General features: G+C 48.1%; 1 protein-coding gene across 7 annotated transcripts in view; it reads left to right on the forward strand.

Annotated features, from left to right (window-relative positions):
* The first annotated feature begins 266 nt into the window (after positions 1–266).
* DLG3 (discs large MAGUK scaffold protein 3) overlaps positions 267–24477 on the forward strand; it is a 57296-nt gene continuing 33085 nt past the window's right edge. For 4 of the 7 annotated variants that reach the window (XM_043571218.1, XM_043571219.1, XM_043571220.1 and 1 more), the window contains exons 1-9: positions 267–735; positions 4312–4362; positions 4786–4910; positions 5108–5277; positions 5577–5713; positions 6052–6196; positions 6806–6965; positions 8579–8735; positions 9150–9252. In XM_043571218.1, the coding sequence (XP_043427153.1) occupies positions 379–735; positions 4312–4362; positions 4786–4910; positions 5108–5277; positions 5577–5713; positions 6052–6196; positions 6806–6965; positions 8579–8735; positions 9150–9252 (1405 nt within the window). In that variant the 5' untranslated portion in view covers positions 267–378. Of the gene's footprint in view, positions 736–4311; positions 4363–4785; positions 4911–5107; positions 5278–5576; positions 5714–6051; positions 6197–6805; positions 6966–7184; positions 7685–8578; positions 8736–9149; positions 9253–10093; positions 10222–24477 lie in introns of those variants that run through there. The other 3 variants (XM_043571222.1, XM_043571224.1, XM_043571223.1) reach the window with 3 other exon arrangements.

The following is a 24477-nucleotide window of genomic DNA, read 5'->3' on the forward strand; positions in this document are numbered from 1 at the left end:
TCAACTGAGAAGGGAGCCAGGGAGAGATGCTCTTGACTCCACTCAGATCCATCCTAGGGACCAGTGAAGGAGCGGTCCTCTCAGCACCCAGCCTCTGCCCAGGCTTCCGCTTCTTCTTTGCCGCTGGGCCTTGGCCCAGGAGCCACGACGGGCGACACGGAGCCGCCAGTGCTGGAGGGGGAGCCGTGGGTGCGGGGCAGCGTGGGGGCAGAAGCCCCGGGACGCCCGCCCGGCCCCAGGCCCCGCTCCGCCAGAGCACCCCCACGGGTGCCCCCCCCTTCCTGGTCCGAGCAGTGTGAGTGTGCCCGGGAGCCCAGCGGCGGCGGCGGTGTGGAAACCGGCGTGGGCTGGGGGGTCCGGGCGGCGGGGGGCAGTGCCATGCACAAGCACCAGCACTGCTGTAAGTGCCCGGAGTGCTATGAGGTGACCCGCCTGGCTGCCCTGCGGCGCCTCGAGCCTCCTGGCTATGGGGATTGGCAGGTGCCCGACCCCTATGGGCCAGGTGCGGGCAATGGGGCCAGCGCGGGTTATGGGGGCTACAGCTCGCAGACCCTGCCCTCACAGGCAGGGGCTACCCCTACGGCCCGCACCAAGGCCAAGCTCATCCCCACCGGCCGGGATGTGGGGCCAGTGCCCCCTAAGGCAGTCCCGGGCAAGAGCACCCCCAAACTCAACGGCAGTGGCCCCAGCTGGTGGCCCGAGTGCACCTGTACCAACCGGGACTGGTATGAGCAGGTATGGACCAGCAGTGGTTGGGGGGGAGTGGTGGGGCAACCCAGGGGGTCTGGAGAGTGGAGGCCTAGAGGCCTGGGGTTGCAGCAGGGGTTCCTGGAGGCTTCAAGTCAGTGGACCCTGTGCCCTAGCATTTCACCTGGGGCAAGAGAGGTGGTTAGAAATGTGTGCTTCCCTGTGTGTGTCTGTTTGGGGGTCTCCATTTGGAGGGGGTTGGGAGGAGCTGTGTGTGTCAGGAGGTGAAGGTATGGCGGAGGGGCACATTTTCCTGTGTGGGGGAATTGGGTTTGTCTCAGTGCGGTGGGGGGGGGGGGAATTAGCAGCGTCTCTGTGTCTGGCAGGGGGCGGGAGGTTCTGCGGGGGCTGTGTGTGGTGTGTGTCTCCACAGGAGAGGAGGAGGGGGCATGGTGCTCTGCGTAGGGGGGACATATGTGTGTATGTGTGTATGTATGTTAAGGTGTGGGGAGGAAGGCAATGGAGCTCCTGTGAATCTATGTAGAGGAGCCCATGTGCCCGGCTCGTTGAGCTTCTTCCCTCAATGCCATGGGTCCCTTTCCGTCCCAGTCCCTTTGTGTGTGAATGTGCACATGGACATGTGGGGATGTCTCTTTGAATGTGGAGGTATCTCTGTAGATGAGGCTGCAGAGATAGCTGTGTTTGCCAGTGTGTGTGGCTACATGTATGTGTGTGTGAGCATGTGGCTCAAGTGTGTGCACGCGTGTGCCTGTGTGTGTGTGTGTGTGTGTGTGTGCGCGCGTGTGGTGTCCCTGGTGAGAGGCGCTTGACAGGCAAGGGAGGGGAGCGGGAGGAGGCAAGAGACACGTCCCAAGCAAGGCTGAGAGGCTGCTGAGAAGGACGGTCTCTTTTGTCCAAGCAGCTCTGAAGTGTGTGTGTGCTGGGGGGTCCAAGGGGAGGGGGTGGGGGGACTGAAGCAAGCTTCTTTGCTCCAGAGCAGGCATGGTGCCTGGAGCCAAGCAAGGGGCAGCTGTCCTGGTGCAGGACTGGCCCCAGTGGGGCATGTCCCCCTTGGGCATCTCCAGATGTGAGAGAACTTGGCCCCCGAGCCCTGACTTGGCACAGCTTGGGAACCCCTGGGTGCTGGGCACAACTCCGGCTTCCACTCCCAATCTAAACTGCCAGCTTAGAAAATGGAAGGAGCATCTGTGGGAGAAGCAGCAAAATGGAGGCTGGGCCGGCAGAGCGAGGTCCTTGGCATGCATAGCGGAGGGCCTGTCTGGTTATTTGGCTCTGCGGCCCCCAGGTTAGGGAGAGAGGAGAAGGAGGCTTTGCTGTGGAGGGCAGGTGCTGACTGCCCCAAGCTGGTGACCGTTCTGGCCACCTCTGTCCTCCCCTGGGGATAGAAGGTGCTCTCACTCAGGAGCAAGGGTGGGGACTTCCCGGGGAAAGGAGTCCTCAGTACTGGCCTTCTGTCTGTCCACACTTACTGCTTCCCGTGTCCCTTGCCTTGTCTTCTTGCCCTCTCCAGTGAGTCCCTCTCTTTCCTTTTCCCCTGTATCCTGGAGCCCTACCCTTGCAAACACTCTCTCATGTTTGTCCTGCTCAACTGGCAGACAGGTGCCAGTCCCAAGGCTAGGCAAGTTGGTCAAGGTTTCTTTGCCAGGGCTGCTCCCTAGATGGCTCCTGGCCCCAGAGGCTGGGGCCCCGAGCGGGGCAGTGGGAGGCTGGAGGATGGACCAGCAGGAGCTGGGAGCCTCTGGGCCTCACTGGAGCTGGGCTGGAAGCATGGCTTATCACATGTGGAAACACATGGCATACCAGATGCATACGAGAGCTGCATGGGTGTACTTTTGCTTGTGTGTCTGTTGCATCTTTAGGAAGCTGTTTTGGTTTCAGGGCTCTGAAAGGCAATCGGTTCTTCCTCCTGGGATCAGGGACCAGAGTGGGGCTGCAGCTGGAGTCAATCCCACCAACTCCCAGGGCTGCAGGGCGTAAAGTCCTGAGGTCAGGCCCTGAAAAGGTGGAGGCATGACTAGTCAGCCCTCCTCCTGCCCTCTCTGTTTCTCCAAGCCAAAGCTGCGTGGAGGGAGAGCAGAACAGGACATGAGAAGGAGCCCCCACCCTAGGTTTGCAGCTCCCTTCAGAGGATGACACCAGGGGTCAGGAAAGGGGCAATGTGTCCAGAGAAAGATGAAGGAGGGGGCGCTGGGATACCCGGGGAGAGAGGCAAGGGAGTTCCTCCATTCTTGGGGATGAGAGGGGGAGCCAGGAAGCAGATACTACTTGTCTTTCCAGGATCACATTTTCACTTGACAATGGCCACCAAGTATGTCTTGTCTGGGAGGCCACTTCTGTGGGCTAGTCAGAACAATCCTTGTTTCCATCCCCTTCCCTTGCCTTTCCTCCCATGGCTACTGTATACTGGAGGCCATGGACACTGCTGCTAGTCGTCCAATGGGTTATTAGCTTCTCCCTCATGGGGAATCTTGCCCACTCTACTCCTTTCCTGCCCCTGGCTTTGCCTCTGACTCCCAACTAGATCCTACCCTGGCTTTTTCTGCTGGGAAACACAAAGGGTTCTGGATCAAAAGCCCCTTGGTAGAAAATGGAGTCAGACTTTGACTCCTTCTGCCCATTTGAAGAATTGGGTTCCTGGGAACACAGAGGAGACACAGAATGAGGATTCCTGGGGTATTCTGAAGGGTGCAACTTTCCTTTTCTCATGAGTTCTGCTGGGGAAGGAAACGAGCAGCCAAAACATCAGTAGCCCCGGCAGCTTGATGTAATCAAAAGAGTATCTGGGGGCGCCTGGGTGGCGCAGTCGGTTAAGCATCTGACTTCAGCCAGGTCACGATCTCGCGGTCTGTGAGTTCGAGCCCTGCGTCAGGCTCTGGGCTGATGGCTCAGAGCCTGGAGCCTGTTTCCGATTCTGTGTCTCCCTCTCTCTCTGCCCCTCCCCCGTTCATGCTCTGTCTCTCTCTGTCCCACAAATAAATAAACGTTGAAAAAAAATTTAAAAAAAAAGAGTATCGGGAGATCCATGTTCTAGCCCCTGCCCTGCCACTAACTCCCAGTGTGCTCTGAGGTACAACCTGTATCCTCTCTGGGCCACTGTGTCACCATCTGTCACATGAGAGAGGTTGGACAAGATGGTGTCTGCTGTCCTACCAGTTCTGACATGGTGGGAGTCTGTGATCCCTGAGTCAGGGAGAGCTATGATTCAGAAGGGGACTAGGTCCCCATTGAGGCCACTGGGTGCCCCCCTGAATGTGAGGTGTGGCGTGGTTTTCCTGCCATGTTCCATTTCTGCCATCCCCCTCAGGCCAGCCCTGCACCCCTCCTAGTGAACTCTGAAGCCCTGGAGCCCAGTCTCTCAGTGGGTGCACCACTGGCTGGCTCAGTCCCAGACAATTGATCTGGGCTAAATGGGTTTGGCCTGATATGGCTGGAAGCAAGAGAAGGATGTGGTCTCCTCAGGGTCAGCCTGTCCCCATCAGTGGCCAAGAGGTGTTCTCAGGGCAATTCGAGCTCCTACTCTTTGGGGAGTGGGGGAGGAGTAGGTTGACCAGGAGCAGATGGGGGGGAGGGCAGGAATCACTCAGAGCCTGTGTCTCCCCCTAGGTGAATGGCAGCGACGGCATGTTCAAGTATGAGGAGATAGTACTTGAGCGGGTGAGTCTGCCAGTGGGTCAGGATGAAAGGGAAGGGGAGGGTTCAAACCTGAAAAGGAAGGGCCCTGAACCTGGGTCTCAAGACTCATGGGGTGGGGGCGGGGAAGGGGGGGGAACCTGCATTGAGAGGATGGGGAAACAGCGCCCCTCAGAGGCTACATACTGCACCAATCAATCAACCAACTAACAAATACTAATTGACCTTGCTCTCTGAGGCCTGGGGAACTGGGGAGGGGCTGGCTTCGCTGAGTCTTCTGTGCTATAATGGTCAGCACAGGCTGGGAAGCTGTGTGCTGGTTTGCCATGGCCCCCTCTGAGGCCTGGAGAACCCTCTCTGAAGGGTTGGAGGAAGTGAGGAAATCAAGGACCCTCCCTCATGCCCTCTGAGTGAGCAGACTGTGCTCCCCTTTGCCCCCTTCTGCAGGGCAATTCTGGCCTGGGCTTCAGCATTGCAGGTGGCATCGACAACCCCCATGTCCCTGATGACCCTGGCATCTTTATTACCAAGATCATCCCTGGTGGAGCAGCTGCCATGGACGGGAGGCTGGGGTGAGGTGGCCTGGAAGCAAGGCTGCGGGTAGCAGGGGCAAGATGGAGATGAGGGGAAGAGGGCTACCTGGCAGGATTACCCTTTTTATTAGAGCTGAGAGGGGGCAGGGGAGGGGAGGGGAAGGAAGGAGGATGTGGTGGAAGAGGGGGTGGAGGGGCAGTGGCAGGATGTCATGCCTCTTGGGCTTCCCCTGCAGGGTGAATGACTGTGTGCTTCGGGTGAATGAGGTGGACGTGTCGGAGGTGGTGCACAGCCGGGCCGTGGAGGCGCTGAAGGAGGCGGGCCCTGTGGTGCGGTTGGTGGTGCGGAGGAGACAGCCCCCACCCGAGACCATCATGGAGGTCAACCTGCTCAAAGGTCCCAAAGGTGCGGCCCTCTGGGTTCCTGTGCTCTGGCCAGAAGCCCCTGGTTGGCTCTTTAGGAAATGGAAAGGAACAGCCTTACTCCTTGCCTGACTCCCTGTTCTAGCTCACAGGCTTCTTCCTTCACCTCACATCTCATTCACCCTTACTGACCTCGGGACGGCAGCCTAGTGTTTGGGATCCCTGGGGGGAGCTCCTGTGGGGTCAGGGGGTTGGCTGCGATGGGGAGTTGGGTCTGGGATTGACTGAATGCGCTAACTTCTCCTTGTGGCCCTCTCCCACTCCCTTCGGGCCCCCACCCAGGCCTGGGTTTCAGCATTGCTGGGGGGATTGGCAACCAGCATATCCCGGGAGACAATAGCATCTACATCACCAAGATCATCGAGGGGGGTGCTGCTCAGAAGGATGGACGCCTACAGATTGGGGACCGACTGCTGGCGGTGAGACAACCTTCCTGGGGATGCCCAAATGGTAGGGTGGGGAGGTGGGGCTCTAGGAGCCTCTCCCTCCGCCTGAACCTCACTCAGGGACTAGCATCATGGGGCATTTCAAGAGCATCATCTGAGTTGTGTGTACTCAGATACCAAGGCCCTACCCAGTTCTTTTCATGGCTAAGACTCCCTCACCTGTTCTATGTCATGCTTCTCCACTTCTCACAGTGCTATACTGGGCCCCTGCTAGAGCACTGTTGAATTTCACGGAAAGGGCACCCTTCAGGGTTACCTGGAAAGGCCCTCCCTTCTCCCAAGTGCCAGCCCTAAGGCCTCTCCTCTTCTAGGTGAACAACACCAATCTGCAGGATGTGAGGCACGAGGAAGCTGTGGCTTCACTGAAGAACACATCTGATATGGTGTATCTGAAGGTGGCCAAGCCAGGCAGCCTCCACCTCAACGACATGTATGCACCCCCTGACTACGCCAGCAGTACGTACCCATCTGCCCTGTCCCTGGCCTTAAGCCCCTGCCCCCCTGGTTTCTGGAGGGGAAAGAATTCAAACCCCCCATTCAGAGAGTGAGTGAGCGCAGAGGACTAGTGCTCAGGAGAACTGAGTCCACATTCCAGCTTTGTTTGCCCCTTATAGCTGGGTGCCCTTGGACGAGTCCCTTTCACCTGTCTTTAGTTTCCTCTTTGGCAAAAAGGAGCTAATGATATATGTGCTGCCTTCCTCATAGGACTGCTGCAAGGATCAAATGAGATCATGGACAAGAAAGCCCTTGAAAAACCGTATTAGGCTATAGAGATGTGAGGGATTATTATTAGTCACACCTCTAGTCATGCCTTTCTTTGTAGACTGCTTGACTTTAGCTCTTTCTAAGACTCACAGGAGTGAGCCCAGGATTCAGAAAGGGACTGTGGAGGAGGAACCCGGGGGTGGGGGTAGGGTGGGGAGAGGGGAGGAGAGGCCTGAGGAATCAACATCCCTTGGTGGCTTTTGCACCAGAGGTAGGGTGTGGGGCACAGTCCTTGTCGGGGTGGGGTAGGGACCCACATGGAATGGTCTCTGAACTTTTCTCTCCTTTTCTTGATTCTAGCTTTTACTGCCTTGGCTGATAACCACATAAGCCATAATTCCAGCCTGGGTTACCTTGGGGCTGTGGAGAGCAAGGTCAGCTACCCTGCTCCTCCTCAGGTTCCCCCTGCCCGCTACTCTCCTATCCCTAGGCACATGATGACTGAGGAGGACTTCACCAGGTAAGACTCCCACAGCTTCATCCTCTCTAGGGATGAGGAGAATGGGACTCCGTTTCTGGATAGCCACAGGTCTTCCCTTGTAGTATGGCAAAGAAGAGATACAGCCCTCGTCAATTGTCTTTGAGGTCTGAGGCCCTTTCTTAGCCCTTAGGGCCCTAGGGAGGGACTGAGGTAGCTGCAGGGACAAGTTCCACCATCAGGAGGAGTGCCAAGTGTGTGCCCCGATCGGAAAGTACAGAGAAAGGGTGGGATGGAGCGCTTAGGGGGCTGAGAAGGTGGCGGCTGCGGGGGTTTCCTTCCCCGACACAGGTGCTGCCCCCTCTGCTGCAGACATTCTAAATTAGAAAAAAAAAAAAAAAAAAAAAAAAAAGCAGTGCAGGGTTGGCGGGACGCTGGGAGGCTGGCGGGCCCGGTGGCCTCCCAGGGAACGGCCCCGCCCCACTCTGGCGGCGGCGGCCGTGGAACTGGTCCGGCCGGCCGGGGTTCCGGGGGACAGGTTTGCTGCGGGGTGGGGCCTGGTAGACTACTGGGCAGGCTGCGGTGGAGCCCGAAGGGTAGGCGGACGGGGGGAGAGCTGGACGCGCCATGGAGAGGGCACGCAAGTTCTCAGGCTCCGGCTTGGCCCTGGGCTTGGGCCCGGCCTCGGCCTCGGCCTGGAGGAGGGCTTCGCAGAGGTGGGCCTGGCCGCTCCGCTCCCTGCGGCCTGGAGGGGATGCCAGGTAGGAGGAGAGGGGGGATTTGAGCCAGAGCATCCGGGACTCAGGGAGGGAGCCTCGCACCCTAGACTAGAGGCAACAAAGGAGGAGTCTTGGACTTTGGGCTCCTCTGATGAAAGATGTTAAAGTGAAGGCGGTGGGCCAGGAAAGTGTGCCAGGAGTCGGGTTGTATGGGTATACAGGAGCGGCTGTAACTCTTACCTGATGACACTGACCACTTCCACAGGGATTCCTTAGACATGGTTAGTTGCAGTTGAAGTTTTCCTGTGTTAACTCTCTTAAGTTAGGCTCCTAAGCTCCTTCCAGGCACCTGGGATTTCTTTATCTGTCTCCCACATCACCTGGCAAGGGCACATAGTGGTAGCTGGTGACCAAATCTGTCATTGGGGAAGACAGAAGGGGTCATAGTGGGTGGGTGGAATTTTGAGACTGTGGAGGTGCATGTATAAAGTAAGTATGTACATATTGTGGATGGTGAGTGCAGTCAACCCCCGGTGATTCCATTGCTCCTAACTGGTTCCCCTTGTCGTGACCCAGGTCCATCACACCGGTGGTAGGATAGGAGAATCTGGAGAGAAAGAAGACCAGTAAATGGGCCCTGAGATGATGATGGTCTCTAGACAGGGTAGGGGTGTGTTGAACTGAGAGAGTAGGGGACTGTCCACAGGGAAGCTGACTCCAAGGCCTCAGGAAGAAGGGAGGGAAGAGGAACTGAAACTTGGCACCTGGCAGAAAACAGCAGCCAAGCAGGTTTCAGGAGAGGAAGGAAGCAACAGGGTATCATACATAGGAACCTAAGTCATTCTGCAGCAATGTGGGCCTTGCCCTAGGCTGGCCCTGACAGGGAGGACAGTTTATATCCACCTTGTCCTGACCCTTCACCTTCTTTCCCACCAGAGAGCCCCGCAAGATCATCCTGCACAAGGGCTCCACAGGCCTGGGCTTCAACATCGTAGGAGGAGAGGATGGAGAAGGCATTTTTGTCTCCTTCATCCTGGCAGGAGGCCCAGCTGACCTGAGTGGGGAGCTGCGCAGGGGAGACCGGATCTTATCGGTGAGGAGACAAAGGAGAGGTGGGAGGATGGGAGCTGTGCCAATCGAAAAGGGAGGAGGGGAGATGTTGCCTTCTCCAAGGAACACTTCTTGAGATGGGGGAAGGCTGAGCTGGAGAAAACTTATATTCTCTTTATAGATGACCTTAGGGAAAGACAGGGACTGAGACCAGACTTAGCCTTGAAGAGAAAATGAGTGTGCGTTGGATCTTAACCATGGTTGGCACTTGACCTGCACAAAGATAATTATTGACACTAGAGATGTCATATTCTTTAGGTCCTGTCTTAGGGACAAGGATGGGAAATTGAGAAAGACATCTGATTAGGCTTAGGGATGAGCTCCCTCTCCTGACTGCTATGACAGAGGACTGCCTTTCTTGCTTTTGGGGTGGCTCATAGCTCCTCTTTTTGGACAGGTGAATGGCGTGAACCTGAGGAATGCAACTCACGAGCAGGCTGCAGCTGCTCTAAAACGGGCTGGCCAGTCCGTCACCATTGTGGCCCAGTACAGACCTGAAGGTAGGAGAAGGAAGGTTGCACGAGATGATTTGGGGAATTTAGACTTAAGTGTTGACTTTTTGCCATCATAGGTATCCAAGCCACTTGATCAGGTCCCTTCCGCCTTAGTGCAGTAACCTCTTCTCTCTCGTTTTCCTTCTGGACGGGGCATGGGGAGGGGTAGGTTTGGGTAGCTTGTGAGCATCTATCCAGGCTGTGCTCAGAGCCTGCTGATCAGGGCTGCAGTGCAGCACAAGGCCAGTAGTGGGCAGCAGCCTACGGAAGGAAGCACAGAGATGGGGCGACTGGAAAAAGGGGAGGGGGAGAGGGGCGGAGGCGCAGGGCTCAGGGACCCAGAGACGCAACTGTGGCCCAGGAGAAGAGTGGCTCTTGGTTAGAAGGATCTTGGTTAGAAGGGAGAAGACATCTGACCTCTTAGGAGATCTTGGCCCAAACCCCTAAGCCCCCCACTTCCTTCCTATCATCAGGGTGACTGTGAAAGACCCATAAATGCACTGGAAAGGTGATGCTAGGCCGTCGGGGTAGGGAGTCCGGAGTGGACCTCCTCCCGCTACGGGGGGGCCTTCTTTGTGTTCTCAGGGAGCGGGCCCCTGGCTGGGGCGAAAGGGCGGGGCTGGACATGCAAATGAGGGCATTTGATTGGCTGGGGCCCGCCAAGGCCCAGGTGCCGAGGTGAGCTGCGGGATGCCGCGCCCTAGTCAGCCGGCCGGCAGAGTGGCCATTGGAGGGCCGAGCGCGGCCTCCAGCCGCACGCTCCGCCCCGTGACCCAGGCGGAGGGCGGCGGGCGCCCCTCCTTCCCCCCCCTCTCCGCGCCTCAAGCGTCTCCTCCTCCTCCCTCCCCTCTCCTCCCCCTCCTCTCCTCCTCCCGCGCGCCCCGCTTTGTGTCCGTGGTCTCCCGCGCGGGACGGAGGGCCTGTCCGGAGCTGGCGCTTTCTCAGCACTAGATCTGGACTCCGACCCGGCGCCAGGTGAGGTGGGGCGGACGAGGGTCAAGCCCCCTCGCAGTCCCCCCTAGCCTCTCTACGGTTCTGTTCTCAAACTCTCTCTTTTCCGACACTGCGCCCCCAACTCTGCGCTCTTCCCGGAATCCCTTTGCCGCACGCCCGCAGCCCCGTGTGGCGCGCAGCTTTGGAGTCCCTCCCCTACTCCGAGAGCCCCCGTCTCGGCTCCAGGGGAGCGCCGCCCGGGACTGAGCGCCCGCTCTCCCGCCACTGGGCCCTGTCTGGCCTTCACCTCCTGGCTATCACCTCTCTTCACTCACGAACTGTACCCCTTTTCGTCCCAGGACCTGTGCCCTCCCCTCGGCCTCCGCGTCCCCACAGCTCCCTAGTCCCCTTTCCTCAGAGGAATTTTCTGTCCCCCTCCCCCACGCGCATTAATCCGCCAAACATAGCTACCTCTGGGAACACCCGAGATTGGTTTGGTAGTCTCAGGACCCCACCCCCACCTCCGCTTTTGTTTGCAAGGGTTTTCATCCTGCTCCCGACTTCTTTCGCCTCCCCCTCCTCTTTGTAAGCCCAGCCTTTGTCCCTTAGGGCTGCAGCGCCCGGGCTCCTTGGACACCTAAGCCCCTTGAGCCGGTTACTGAGGTGGAGGAAGGGACCTCTCTCGGGCAGGTGCTACGGTTCCGTGATAAGAAGGGGAGAGGCCGGGAGCCCAGGCGCAAAGCTGTTAAGAGATCGAAAGCGCCTACCTTTGTCCTTTCCCCCCTCCCCCGCCCCCCACTCTCCTTCAGTGCCTCCAGCCGAGGGCCCAAAGGGGAAGAAGAGAGGGGCTGCCGCCTTCTGCTCTAGGCTTTTTTGGTGGGGGCAGAAGTGTGGGAGGTAGCTAACAGGAGAACTTGTAAGTCTGAGGTAATGGGAAAGAGGAATGCAAATGGCCACTTTGAGTCATTTCTCTCCATGTTTGGTGGTCGGTTAATGACAATAAACACACCTTAGGGTTATTGTTTTGTTTTTTCTTTTTATTTCTGCGTGTGCTCTTTGCTTCTCAGTGGAGAGCTATCCATCTGAGTTTTATTAGCAACTAGTATTTATCAGTTCATGCCCATAACTTAGATAACGGTAGGTTCTGCAAAGAAAATGGTTTCTCTTGCATATTTGTGTGTGTGTGTGTGTGTGTGTGTGTATGTGTGTGTGTGTGCGCGCGCGTGTGTATAGGAGAAATTGATGCATTTCTTTCGGTTCTGCTCTGTGATGTTGGGCACATGGAAACAATACTGAATTTGGTGGTAGTGTGTTGGAAACTGGTGACTACATATTTCTATGAGTTTTGTTGGGAGGATGTAACTGGTTTGCATAAAAAGCTGCAAGTTGTCCATGGTAAAAGGATTCATTCCTGCCAGTGTTTATTGCTCTCTGCGCATATTTCTGAGAGTTTATAATGTATGTTGAGGTGCTGTCCTATGTTAGGTCTCTCTGCCACTTGCTAAACAAAGCTTTTCTTAGGATTTAGTCGAACCACTGTTAAGGCTCTGCCACTCCAGCCTTATTTATTTCTTTGGTTTGGTAAACCCAGCAGGGGCCCAACATGCAAAAGCTTTTTTTGTTGTCGTCCTGTTCAAAAATGGACCCTTAGAGACAGGTCCAGAGGGACTATGAAACATTCCGCATTGGGCTCTGTATTTTCTTTGATAAACTGATAGCTTTAAAAAATAAAGATTCCATGTTGATCACTTTATGAACATATTAAATACTGTTCTTTGGGAGATTGTATCACATGGCCATTTACAAAATGAATAATCCAACTATATGTTTGTTGGCTAAAATGGCAAAGACTTTGCATGTTATGGACCAAATAGGTGTTCATTATTTGTATTATTTTCACATAGAATGTGGGAGCTGGAAAGGTTTGTGTAGTAGTCCAACTCGTCTTTGTGCAAACCGGAACAGGAGAGCAAGGACATGACTTGCCTAAGGTCATGAAGGGAATGTTGCGGGGTGGGGGGGGTGGTTGGTGGTCAGCAGTCGGTTTAATTTGGAGGTCCACCAGTTAAGACAAACTGTGCCTGGGAATACCTGAGAGGACCTAAGACCTAGTTGGAGTGGAGGAACAACAGGAAAGGAATTGGGGGAATAAAGAAGAGAGACTAGGGAAAGACTGAGGGAAAGAAAGATGTATGGGCAGGGGTAGATTAGAGTGAGCTCCATAGTGGCCACTGAGCTCCATTGCCAAGCCAGTGCAGCCTTTAGATACATTTAACATGAGAGCTTAAGCAATAGCTTTGGGTGCCTGGTTGGCTCAGTCAATTGAGCGTCCGACCTCGGCTCAGGTCATGATCTCACAGTTCATGAGTTCAAGCCTCATATTGGGTTCGTGGCTGTCAGCGCAGAGCCCACCTGGGATCCTCCGCCCTCTCTGCCCCTTCCCCGCTTGCGCGCTTTCAAAAATGAATAAAACATAAAAAATAGCTTTGACTAATTGGAACAATCAGAGTAAGAATAATTTTTCTTTTTTTAATGGCTTAAATAAAATTCATATACCATACAGTGCACCCATTTAGGTATACAATTCAGTGGCTTTCAGTGTATTTTAGAACATGTTCATTACCCCTCTCCTTTTAAAACAGAGAGTGTTTAAGCATTGGAAGGTGGTAAGTGTCGGTAGGACAATTGCTTCCTAGTGTATCTCCCCTCAGCACTTAGGGGCTGGATGGCAGCTTGATGGGAATGTTTTAACCCTGAGGTTCTTTCATGTATCTGGTTTGTTCAGTGTGGGTTAAACCTATAATGAAGATATGAAACCATGTCTATTTTAATTCCGTATTGTGCCTAGCATGGGTGCTTTACGTGTATTTTTATGATGAAGCTTTGGGAAATATTAAAATAGGAATAGAAATGCTAAATGATAAGGTGCCACAGTGAGAGATGCTATTTAATAGTTTCACTCTTGATTGCTCTAAACTGTTGTGGACACAGCAATCCTACCTATTAGCTAAAAATAGCATGATGTTCTTGGGCACGTATAATCCTGCTTAAAATTCAAATTGAAAATTTAAACAACTGGCTTTTGGCAAAGGCTCTCTCCCAATCTATTCTAAAATGAAAAATATTTTTCTGTGATTTGTGAAATTGCTCCACCAAGGGAAGGATGGGCTTCGTGTACTAACATTTTAATTTAGAAACTATCTCTTACATTTCCCCCCCTAGTTACTTTATGTCAGCCTCTGTTTATAAGCTGAGCTAGTATTTTTCTGGAAAGCCCTTTTGTTTTTAGAGTAAACCCTGAGCCCCAAGTCAGGAGGTGAGCCAGAAATTGGTCACTAAGGTAGCTAAACTGGGAACTGATCTTTTGTGACCAGTCTTTCCACCTGGCATGTAAATCTGGACAGGCTGGGGGTAAGGGAGTGAGAGAGAATGAGTTTTCCATACTTAACTTTAAAGTGCTGAGTAAGCACACTTTCATCTTGGAAATGCCTGCAGGTAAGGCCTGAAAGAGTTAAGGATTAGTGGTGATAAGGACTTGAAGGCATAAAAGGAGTGTTTTTCTCATAACACTTAAGTAACCATCCTATCTCCCCTTGTTTGAGAATGAAAGATGTAAACATAGCTGCTGCCCTATCAGCGTGATCTGTCTTGAGAGCACAGAGGTGAAAGTTTATCAAGGCAAAGAATTAAACTTTTGAAACTCCTTCTGCTATCCTGAAAGAAGGCTAATGTAGGGAAGGCAGAAAATGAAGTCCTGTTAACAGCATTTCTGCACCAAACAATTTAAAGGCAGCTCCTATTGCATTCATGTTTGTGTCCCCACCTCTTAGTCTACAGCCTGTCCCATGTTTTGTGGTACTGAATTAGTGAGTATGTCTGTGTTCCAGATGGCTTTGTAAATATCAATCTTCAGGATATCCCTGCGGGATAGGTGGTATCATCCCCATTGTACAGATGAGGAAGGTGAGGGTCAGAGAGGTTGAGTGACTTGCTCAAGGTCACACAGCCAGTAAAGGGCAGAATCAAAGTTCCAAATCAGATTTCCTGAGAACTTCAGGTCCAGAGCTTTAGCCTCTAGGCCACAACTACCTCCCATCACAGCAGAGAAGCTGTGAGCCCCCCTTTCTACCCAGATACATCTGGACACAGCAGAAGGTACTGCTCTGAGACTCTTTAGGTGCCAGAAGCTGTTAACAAACGGAGTAAAACCAACTAGCAAATGTCAGCTTTTTAGTCCTGATGGCCCCAAACTCCTGCACCAAAGGAAGAAGTAACCAGGGAGTAGACCAGCCGCTGGAGGCCTGAGGGAGACCTACAGGCTCCTAAAAAAGGCAAGTGGACTCAGGAAGTCTGCTACAGAATGGTATTGTGGGGGAACCCAGGAGGAACAAAAAGGTGGGAGCTGGTTTACTTTGACTATGATAGCAAATGTGTGCAGGTTTAAGAATATTAATTCAGTAAGTAGGCATTTCTTATTTCTTCAAGTGAAATGGAGTCGTATTTATCATTCCTTTTTTTATGACCTTACTGTTCACTCATTTAAGGTTGCAATTCAGTAGTGTTTGGAATATTCACAGAGTTCTGCAGCCATCATCACAATCAATTTTGGAACATTTTCACCAACCTAGAAGGAAAACTATACCCTTTAGCTGTAACCATGTCCTCATCTCCCCTAGTACTACCAGTAATCTACTTCCCATCTCTTATGGATTTACCTATTCTGGACATTTCATATACATGGGTTCACATAATATATGGTCTTTTATGACTGGCTACTTTCACTTAAAACTGTTTTCAAGTTTCATCCATGTTGTAGCATGTATCAGTACTTCATTTCTGTTTATGGCTGAATAATATTCTATTATATGCATACAACACATTTTGTTTATCCCTTCATCAGCTGACATAATTGGGTTGTTTCCACCTTGGGGCTATTATGAATAATACTCTATGAGCATCCACATGCAAATTTTTACAGGGACATGTGTTTTCATTTCTTTTGGGTATGTATACTTTCTGGATCATATGGCAACTCTATGTTTAGCCTTTTGAGGAATGGCTGGGCTGTTCTCCATAGCAACTACAGCACCTCACATTCCGACCAGCAGAGTGAGGGTTCCACTTTCTCCACATCCTCACCAATGCTTGTTAGTGGTAGTCTTTTTGATTCTAGCCATCCTGGTGGGTTTGAAGTAATATCTTGGGGTTTTCATTTGCATTTCCCCAGTGGCTAGTGACATGGAGCATCTTTTCGCATGCTTGTTGTTTGCCATTCATTTTTGCTTTTGCTTGAGCCCCTGATTTGATTCTCACCCTGTTTCCAAATTGACTCAAGACCAGAGCGGGCCAACTATGTTATTACTCAGGTGATTAGAGGGAACCAGGAGGGTAAGGGACTACGTTTCACTCTTATCACTGTGTGCTGGAGGGGCTGAAGTCTTGGGTGTAGATAATTTTAGCTAGGAATGCTGACCCGATAAAAGTGATAGGGCCTACCTAAAAACAAAACAGCTTATTCACATGCCCTACAATTCACCCAGTTAAAGCATACAGTTCAGTGTTTTTTGGAATGTTCAGAGTGGTGCACCTGCCACCACAATCACGTTTAGAACATTTTCCTCACCCCAAGAAGGAGCCCTGTCCCATTAGCAGTCACTCCCCATTTCCTCCAACTTCTCCCCTCCCCTAGCCCTAGGCAACCACTATTCTACTTTCTGTTTCTATAAAGTTACCTTTTCTGGCTGATTCATATAAATGAAGTCATACCACATGTGGTCTTTTGTGTCTGGCTTCTTTCATTTAGCATAATGTTTTCAAGGTTCATCCCTGTTGTAGCATGTGTCAGTATTTCATTCCTTTTCATGGATGAATAATATTCCACCCTATGGCTTTATCACGTTTTGTTTATGTATTCATCATCAGGATGGACAATTGAGTTGTTTCTGCCCTTTGACTATTACTGCTGTGAACATTCATGGACAAATTTTTGTGTGGTCATATTTTCAGTTCTCTTGGAGATACACACACACACACACACACACACGTATACATACACACCTAGGAATGGAATTGCTGGGTCATAAGGTAACTTAACATTTAATATTTTGGGGAAACTGCCAAACTTTTTCCTAAAGTGGCTGCACCCTTTTAGGCCTACCCTGTATGTAAACTTAGAAGAGAAAAAATGTTAGCTTTTTTTCCAGTTTTGCCTCCTGGGCTGAACTTTATATATACAGATATGTGTGTTTATGCTGGGGTTTTCTGTCTTCCATGTAGCCCAGGGACATGGTAGCTAGAGGTGGCAAAGCATTCTGCACTTAGCTAAACAGATGCTTTCTTGGCCTTGTTTGATGGTTTGAGACAAAATCTTACAAAACATCAGTTTTACTGATACTGTAGAATGATTACAATAATATATAGTAATGAGAATGAATTCTTATTTAGTTATAGCTTTTTAAGATTTCCTTTTAGGGGTGCCTGAGTGGCTCAGTCAGTTAAGTGTTGGAATTCAGCTCAGGTCATGATCTCGTGGTTCATGGATTTGAGCCCTGCCTTGGGCTCTGTGCTGATAGCTTAGACCTGGAGCCTGCTTTGGATTCTCTGTATCCCTCTCTCTCTGCCCCTCCCCTGCTTACTTTCTGTATCTCTCTCAAAAATAAAGAAATTAAAGATTTCCTGGGATGCCTGGGTGGCTCAGTTGGTTAAGCCTCCGATTTGGGCTCAGGTCATGATCTCACAGTTCGTGAGTTTGAGCCCTCCCCCCCCCCCCCCACCAACCGTTGGGCTCTGTGTTGACAGTGCAGAGCCTGGAGCCTGCTTCAGATTCTGTGTTTCCCTCTCCCTCAGCCCCTCCCCTCTTCATGCTCTGTCTCTCATCTCTCAAAAATAAAGAAATTTAAAAACAATTTAAAAATTAAAGATAATCCTTTTAATTCAGTGTATTGCTTGTCGAAATCTTTTTTTTTTTAGTTTTTTTTAAGTAATCTCTGTACCCAACATGTGGCTCAGACCCATAACCCTGAGATCAAGAGTCACATGCTCTACTGACTGAGCTAGTTAGGCATTCTGCTTGTTGAAATCTTGACCATGTTACTTACACTGTTGATTTCTTTAAAGGTTTAGCCTTATATTCTGTAATAGGGAAATTGTTTCCTTGTTTTAGAGAAGTAGGAGAAGTAGAATAACGTGGGCTTGTCATTGTCACTGAAATTAAAAAATACAGTTTTTGCTCCCTTATGTTAAGAATATATGTATATGTGTACATATATAAATCTATTTTTATGTGTGCATATATATGCTAATATATATATTTATATGCTATATATGTCATACACACACACACACACACACACACACGGTCATTAAATTCTATGGGAATCATCTTGGAGGAGGAGAGCCAGGGCCCTGGATTCTAGTTCCGACGTTAAGTTAGCTGAATGATCTTATGCTAGTCAACCTCTTTGGGCCTCAATTTTCTGATCTTTAAAATGAGGGGACTGTGCAAAATGTTTCTTCTAACTCAAATTTTGTGTTAGATAAATGGAATTGAGTTGAAAATTCAATTTACAGTTGTTTGTACCTAGGCTGTTATTGAATCACAAAGTCTTGAGCTAATAACAGTCTTGCTTTAATAAGGGTCTTGTCTTCCCCTCTTCTTTTCTGTAATGAGGATTTCATTGCTTTGAAATGGACCTTTGTTTACTTTTCATTGAATTTAGATATCTTTAAAAAAAACAAGAGCCCTAAAGATTTGGGAGTTTTTCCACTTGATGAAATTAATGATAAAAATTTGAATAGACCAAAAGAAGAAAATTAATATATTTTATATAAATATATTTGATGTAAATATAATAATATATTTTATTTAAATACATTAAGGGTCTGGTTTACATACATGTTCTTCAGATTTTCCAAAAGGAAGAATGTTGCAAATCTTGGGTTAAATTCCAGACTAGATTATCAAGTGTTATTTTGTAAACACTCAGAAAAAGAAATAGTAAGCATAAGAACTGGTATTGGTTTACCAGGTTCGAACAAGTCATGTCAGAGGGGCCAGATTGCCTTCATGGGACAGGGTTGTGGGACTGGTAGATCAGGGAAATAGGGTAGATGTGGTATATCTAGGTTTTGGCAAGGAATTGGCAACACTTTTTTGATCCGTTTTTTAATAAGATGTGAGGTGATAATATGTCTAAGGGGATTTGTCTGCAACTGGTTGAATGATCAATCCCAGAGGAAAATGATGAATGAGCCAGGAGCAGTGTGGAGGGGAGTTTCTAATGCATTTGTGCATCCTGACTTTGTCCTTGGGCCTGTCCTATTCAGTCTGCCTCCCCACCGTCCTCAAATTATATTCATATTTTCCTGGATATAAAAGTATTGCATTTGGGGGGGCACTGGGTGGCTCAGTCGGTTAAGCTTCTGACTTTGGCTCAGGTCATGATCTTGCTGTTCATGAGTTCGAGCCCCGCATCAGGCTCTGTGCTGACAGCTCAGAGCCTGGAGCCTGCTTCAGATTCTGTGTCTCCCTCTCTTTCTGTCCTTACCCCACTCACACTGTGTATCTGTCTCTCTCAAAAATAAATAAACGTTAAAAAATTTTTTTTAAAAACTATGGCATTCAGATTTATAGAAAATTGGAAAATATAGAAAAATACAAAGTAAAAAAAAATTCAAATCACCTGTAAAACTACCTCCAGAAATAACCAGTTTATGTCTGTGTATTTGTGGCTATATGTTGGGTGTCATTTCCTTCCAAACTTTTATGTATCATATAATATGTATGAATCTCTTTCAAGACTGAAATCATTGAATTTAGACAGTTTTGTATCCTTTCTTTTAACTTAATGTCATGGATATCTTACTAAAATGGTTTTTACTAGTTAAATAATATTTCTTCAGGTATTGCCATAATTCCTGTAACCATTCCCTTTGGTGGACATTAGTTGTTGCCAAGTTTTATCTTATAAATAGCACTGATGGATATCCTTGTATGAGACTTTTGTGAATCTGGTATTGCTTCTTCAGAATGAATTCCTTTGTGTGGCATTATTGGTCCAAAGGGTATGAACATGTTTATGACTTTTGATAGAGGGGCACCTGGGTGGCTCAGTTGGTTGAGCATCCAACTCTTGGTTTTAGTTCAGGTCATGATCCCAGGGTTGTGGGATCGAGCCACACATTGGGCTCTGCACTGAGCATGGAGTCTCCTTGAGATTCTCTCCCTCTGTCTCTTCCTTCCTCCCTCTGTTCCTCTCCCCCACTTGAGCTCTCTCCCTCTCTAAAAGAAATAATAAAAAAAAGACTTTTGATATATTTTGCCAAATTAGGCTCTACCTCCACCAACAGTATAAAGAGTGTGTAGTTTGAGATCTTGCTAACATGGAGTATTATTTTAAATTTCTGCAAATTTGATAGGTAAAAAATGTTATTTAACTTATATTTTAATTTTACTTTATCATATATAGTTCAGTTTTATATCTTTTTTAAATGTTTATTTTTGACAAATAGAGAGAGAGAGAGAGAATGGGGGGGGGGGGGCAGAGAAAGAGCAAGACACAGAATCTGAAGCAGGCTCCAGGCTCTGAGCTGTCAGCACAGAGCCCAATGTAGAGCTCAAACTCATGAACCACGAGATCATGCCCTGAGCCAAAGTTGGACACTTAACCAACTGAGCCACCCAGGCACCCCTATTTCTTTTTTTAATAATAGAATTGAATGTGTGTGTGTGTGTTGTGTGTGTGTGTGTGTGTGTGTGTGTGTGTGTGTATGTTCATTGGTCATTTTGTGTGTGTGTGAATTGCCTGTTCACACCTTTTTCCCATTTCTCTGCTGAGGTGTATTCAGTACTTAAAAATTTTTTTTTAATGTTTTATTTTTGAGAAAGAGAGAGAGAGACAGAGCATAAGTGGGGGAGGAACAGAGAGAGAGGGACGCACAGAATCTGAAGCAGGCTCCAGGCTCTGAGCTGTCAGCGCAGAGCCTGATGTAGGACTCGAACCCATGAACAATGAGATCATGACTTGAGCCGAGGTTGGACTCTTAACCAACTGAGCCACCCAGACACCCCCATCAGTACTTATGAATGTGTAAAAGCTTAAATGTAGTTAGAATAATAATTCTTGGTCATGTATATTACAAAGATTTTTCCCAGTTTGTAGTTTGCCTTTTTAATTTGATGTGTAGATATTTTATGTTTTTATGTAGTCAAACCTATCACTGTTGTCTTTTATGCATTTAGCGTCTACCTGTAGGTTAAAAGGGCCTTCCCTATCCTGACAGCAAATAAATATTCACCTTTGTTTTCTTCTAGTTATTTAATGTTTTTGTTTTTGCATTTAAAACCTTAACCTGCCTGAGTTTATGTATGATGTAAGGGAGGATAGTACCTTATTTTTGCTCCAAATGTTTAATGAGTTATCTCAGTAGCGTTTTTTTTGAAAAATTTTTTTGATAATTTATTTATTTATTTTTTTGAGAGAGACACAGAGAGTGTGAGTCAGGGAGAGACAGAGAGAGAGAGACACAGAATCAGAAGCAGGCTCCAGGCTCTGAGCTGTCTGCACAGAGTCCGATGTGGGGCTTGAACTCACAGACTGAGAGATCATGACCTGAGCTGAAGTCGGATGCTCAACCGACTGAGCTACCTGGGCGCTCCTCAGTAGTATTTATTACATATAAATAAAACATCATTTCCCTACTGTTTTGAAATCCCACTTTAATCTTTTATTTCACACACACACACACAATTTGGATTTTGGGTTTCTTATTCTCTTCTGTAATATTTTACTCTGGAATTATCAGTTACTGAAAAGTGGCCACAGATGACCACATTAACAGGAAGAGGCTTTCTCTAGGTTCCATTTTCTGGGTTCCTTCTACAGAAACTTGACCCGAAAAATCAGTTGATACCCCAATAAAGATTACCAGTGGATTTGTGATCCTGTCAGAGTGACTACTCTGAAGAACTTTTGACTCTAGACTCTCAGTTGACCTGGTAAAATGTAGAAATCTGTTAACATTAACTCAGGTTAGCAAGCTTAGTCATAAAATGTTGTGTTTCAGTCACCATGTTGTAGCATCTCTGTTATGTGGGAAAGATTGTTGAGGATGAGATTACCCACTACCTTGAGAGCAGGGAAAGGTATATTCTGACTTCATTCTCATGTTTTCTGGATGAGGTTTTTGTCTTGGGGTGGTTCTTACATACAATTTGACTTATGGATAAAGGAGCTAAAGGCTTTGTTAATCTTGCATTTGAATATGCTACATGAAGTTCCTTTGAAATAGAGAAAAGGCCCTATTTGAGGCTTTTACCCCAGTCTGCTGGGTCACCTGGGATAGGTGATAAGGACCAATGGCAAGGTCCTGTGAATAACCTTTTCTTAGCTTGATGTGAGATCAAAGCATTTTTCACTCTACTCATTTCAGACCAGGTGGCTGAATGTCATGAAACCTTTATATACTATAGCACTTTCACTCAGTAGCTCTTCCTGCATCCTCAGTAAGCTCTTTGGGGGACAGAGACAACCAGTCTCTATATAGGGATAAACTGGAATCTTTCATGGCATGCTGATCTAGCATGTATTGTTTTCTATTTCATTTCCAGTATCAGGATGCTATCCAGAACCCTGGCTATGTGTGTGTATGGCTGAGGAAGCACGTTGTGGCAGTGCAGGGACCAGAACAATGACACTGAGGTGTCTGTTCTGGGTTAGTCATACTTCTGAGCCCGTTGTTCTAAAAGTAGAGCAGAAATTATTTTCCTTCAAGCAATATTTGCTCATATTGAGGCCTGTTTGCCACTTTTCTGCCTCTCACATAGCCTTAAGAAAAAAATTTTTTTTTGCAATTTCTACCCATTGATTTGGTATTATTTTTGACCCAGAGAACTTAGGATTATTTGCAGATGTGAAGATTTCCTTCTTATAGATCATATTTAGAAATTAAATTAGACTCATCCTAGGTTTGATTCCTTATAGACCTCATTGTCTTGGTCATAAAATCATAATTATGTCAAAAATAGAAGGGACCTGAGGAATTGACTAGTTTTAGAGGTCTTAGATTCTTTAATTAGTAGACCCCATAATTAAAAACTTAACCCAAGTAGGGGCACCTGGGTGGCTTAGTTGGTTAAGCGTCCAGCTCTTGGTTTTGGCTCAGGTCATGATCTCACAGTTGGTGAGTTCAAGCGTCGCATCAAGCTCTGTGCAAACAGTGCAGAGCCTGCTTGGGATTCTCTCTCTCCCCCACCCCCCTGCCCCTCATTCACTCTCTCTCTCCCTTTCTCTCAAATAACTAAAAACAAAATCAAAATTAAAAAAATAAAAACTAACCCAAGCAATAGGCTTCATATTATTTTTCTAGAGACCAGTTTGTGATTGTAGAAACATGCTATTTGGCTACTCATATACTTACTTACCTGCATAATGACAGATACCTTCCTGATGGACTTATTTTACTTTCAGGTCCATGCATTTCTTTGGAAAACATGAGCTATATTGTTGAGACAGATGCTTGTAATTCAAACAGTCCTGAGGGTTTGTACTCCAAAGGCAACTGTAGAAACCTAACATACCATTCATACTCATCAAAATCTGTGACTCTCATGAGGTGGTTGTTTCATTTTCACCACAGTTCTGTACATTTTCACAATGGGTGATTCCCTTGAGCTCATGGCAGCTCAGCTAATGGCAAACAAGAGCTGTGTGAGTTTGAGATTCGAACATCTGTACTTCTGTAAGAATAAATGAGCCTTTGGGCAGCTATCAACTTATTTGGAGTTTCTAGCTAATCAATATACATGCTGTTATTCAGCCCTGTCTTCCCTGTCTAGTATTTGTGTGGGGACTCAAGGTCAGGAAGTTACATTTCTTTTTTGTGTGTCTTCCTTCTGTTGCTACCTGTCACAGTCTGTGTGTCTGAAGTCTGTCATCCAGTTGTCTCCCCAGCTTTGTTGTCATTTCCACATTTGACAGGCATGGCTTTTATTTTATTTTGTACCATTTCCCTTTTCTATCGTCATTCAAATCATTGGTAGTCTATACCACACGCAGAATAAGCACCCTTTGTTGGTACCATTTGTTTCCTATCTCTACAACATTTTCCTACCCATAATCAAATAGGCCCAAATAAATGTTCTGTGGGTTGAGAAACTGAGCCCCTTTCAGCTTTTCTGAATTAGTGACAAATGTCATTTTTTTTATTCTGAGGACTATTTTGTCATTAGGAAAGCAGATGGATTTGAGAGCAAAGTCTTAGAGGGGAGATGGATTTGGAGGCTTGGATGTGTGTCCAGTTCATATTAGTGAAAATTGCAGTTTCAATCCCCTTTGATGGTTTATTAGGCTGTTAAGTAGATCTTGAAACCTCTGACATGTCAGAGTTTTGCATAAATGCTTTGTGGTTTTGTTGGCCAGTTTTTAGCATTTTTGGGTGGGTGGAAGGATAAAGTTTTGTACTTTTTCTTACCTTAGTTCCCGAGGAGCCAGAACTGAGAATTAGTGTCCGGGTTTGTCCTGTCAGATCTTTACCATGAGTTAACACATTCAATAAAAGTTTGTTGACTCAACAAGGGTGCCGATTGCCAAACTTTGAGAAGGAAACAAAAACCACATCAAGGAGCTTATAATTTTGTAAAGGAAATGACATCAGCACAAATTCTGGGCACTGGATTTTAAAAGGGAGAAATAGTACAGGGTCTGGAAACCATGTTAGATGAAGAATACTTACAGAAGTAACAATATGTAGCCTGGAGAAGGGATAGCTGATTTTGAGGCCATGATGACTATTCTTTATTATGGCTGATGTTATTGTACTTTTTTCCTGGTCTTTCAGGGAAAAACTCAGAAGCCTTTGATCCATTCATCCAATCAGATATCAAATTTTATCTCTTTTAGTTCCAACATATTTCTTGATTCTTGTTCCTTCTTTGTATTCTCAATTGCCCCCTGCTGTGTCAGGCCTTTCAGGTCATTGTCTCTATTAGAAGAGGTTTCTGGTCTCTGTTATTTCTCTGTCCTCTATTCTGTATTACATCCCCAGAATAATCTTCCCCCAAACCTAGTTCTGATTGTATCACGTCCCTATTTAAACACTTAACAGTGGTTCCCCTAGCCTAGCAAGAAAAGTCTTATCTAGTCAGGCCCCACACATTTGCATCGCCTTCGCTATTTTAGATCTCGACTTGTAACACTGAGGCTCCAGTGTGGGGAGGGAGGGGTCCACGAGCTGATTCTGCGCCCTCTGATAGTCCTGCGCCCTTCATGGGAGAATCTTATGTGTGTTGGGATTTCACAG

This window comes from Prionailurus bengalensis, chromosome X (genome assembly GCF_016509475.1).
Source record: "Prionailurus bengalensis isolate Pbe53 chromosome X, Fcat_Pben_1.1_paternal_pri, whole genome shotgun sequence".
Lineage (NCBI taxonomy): Eukaryota > Metazoa > Chordata > Mammalia > Carnivora > Felidae > Prionailurus > Prionailurus bengalensis.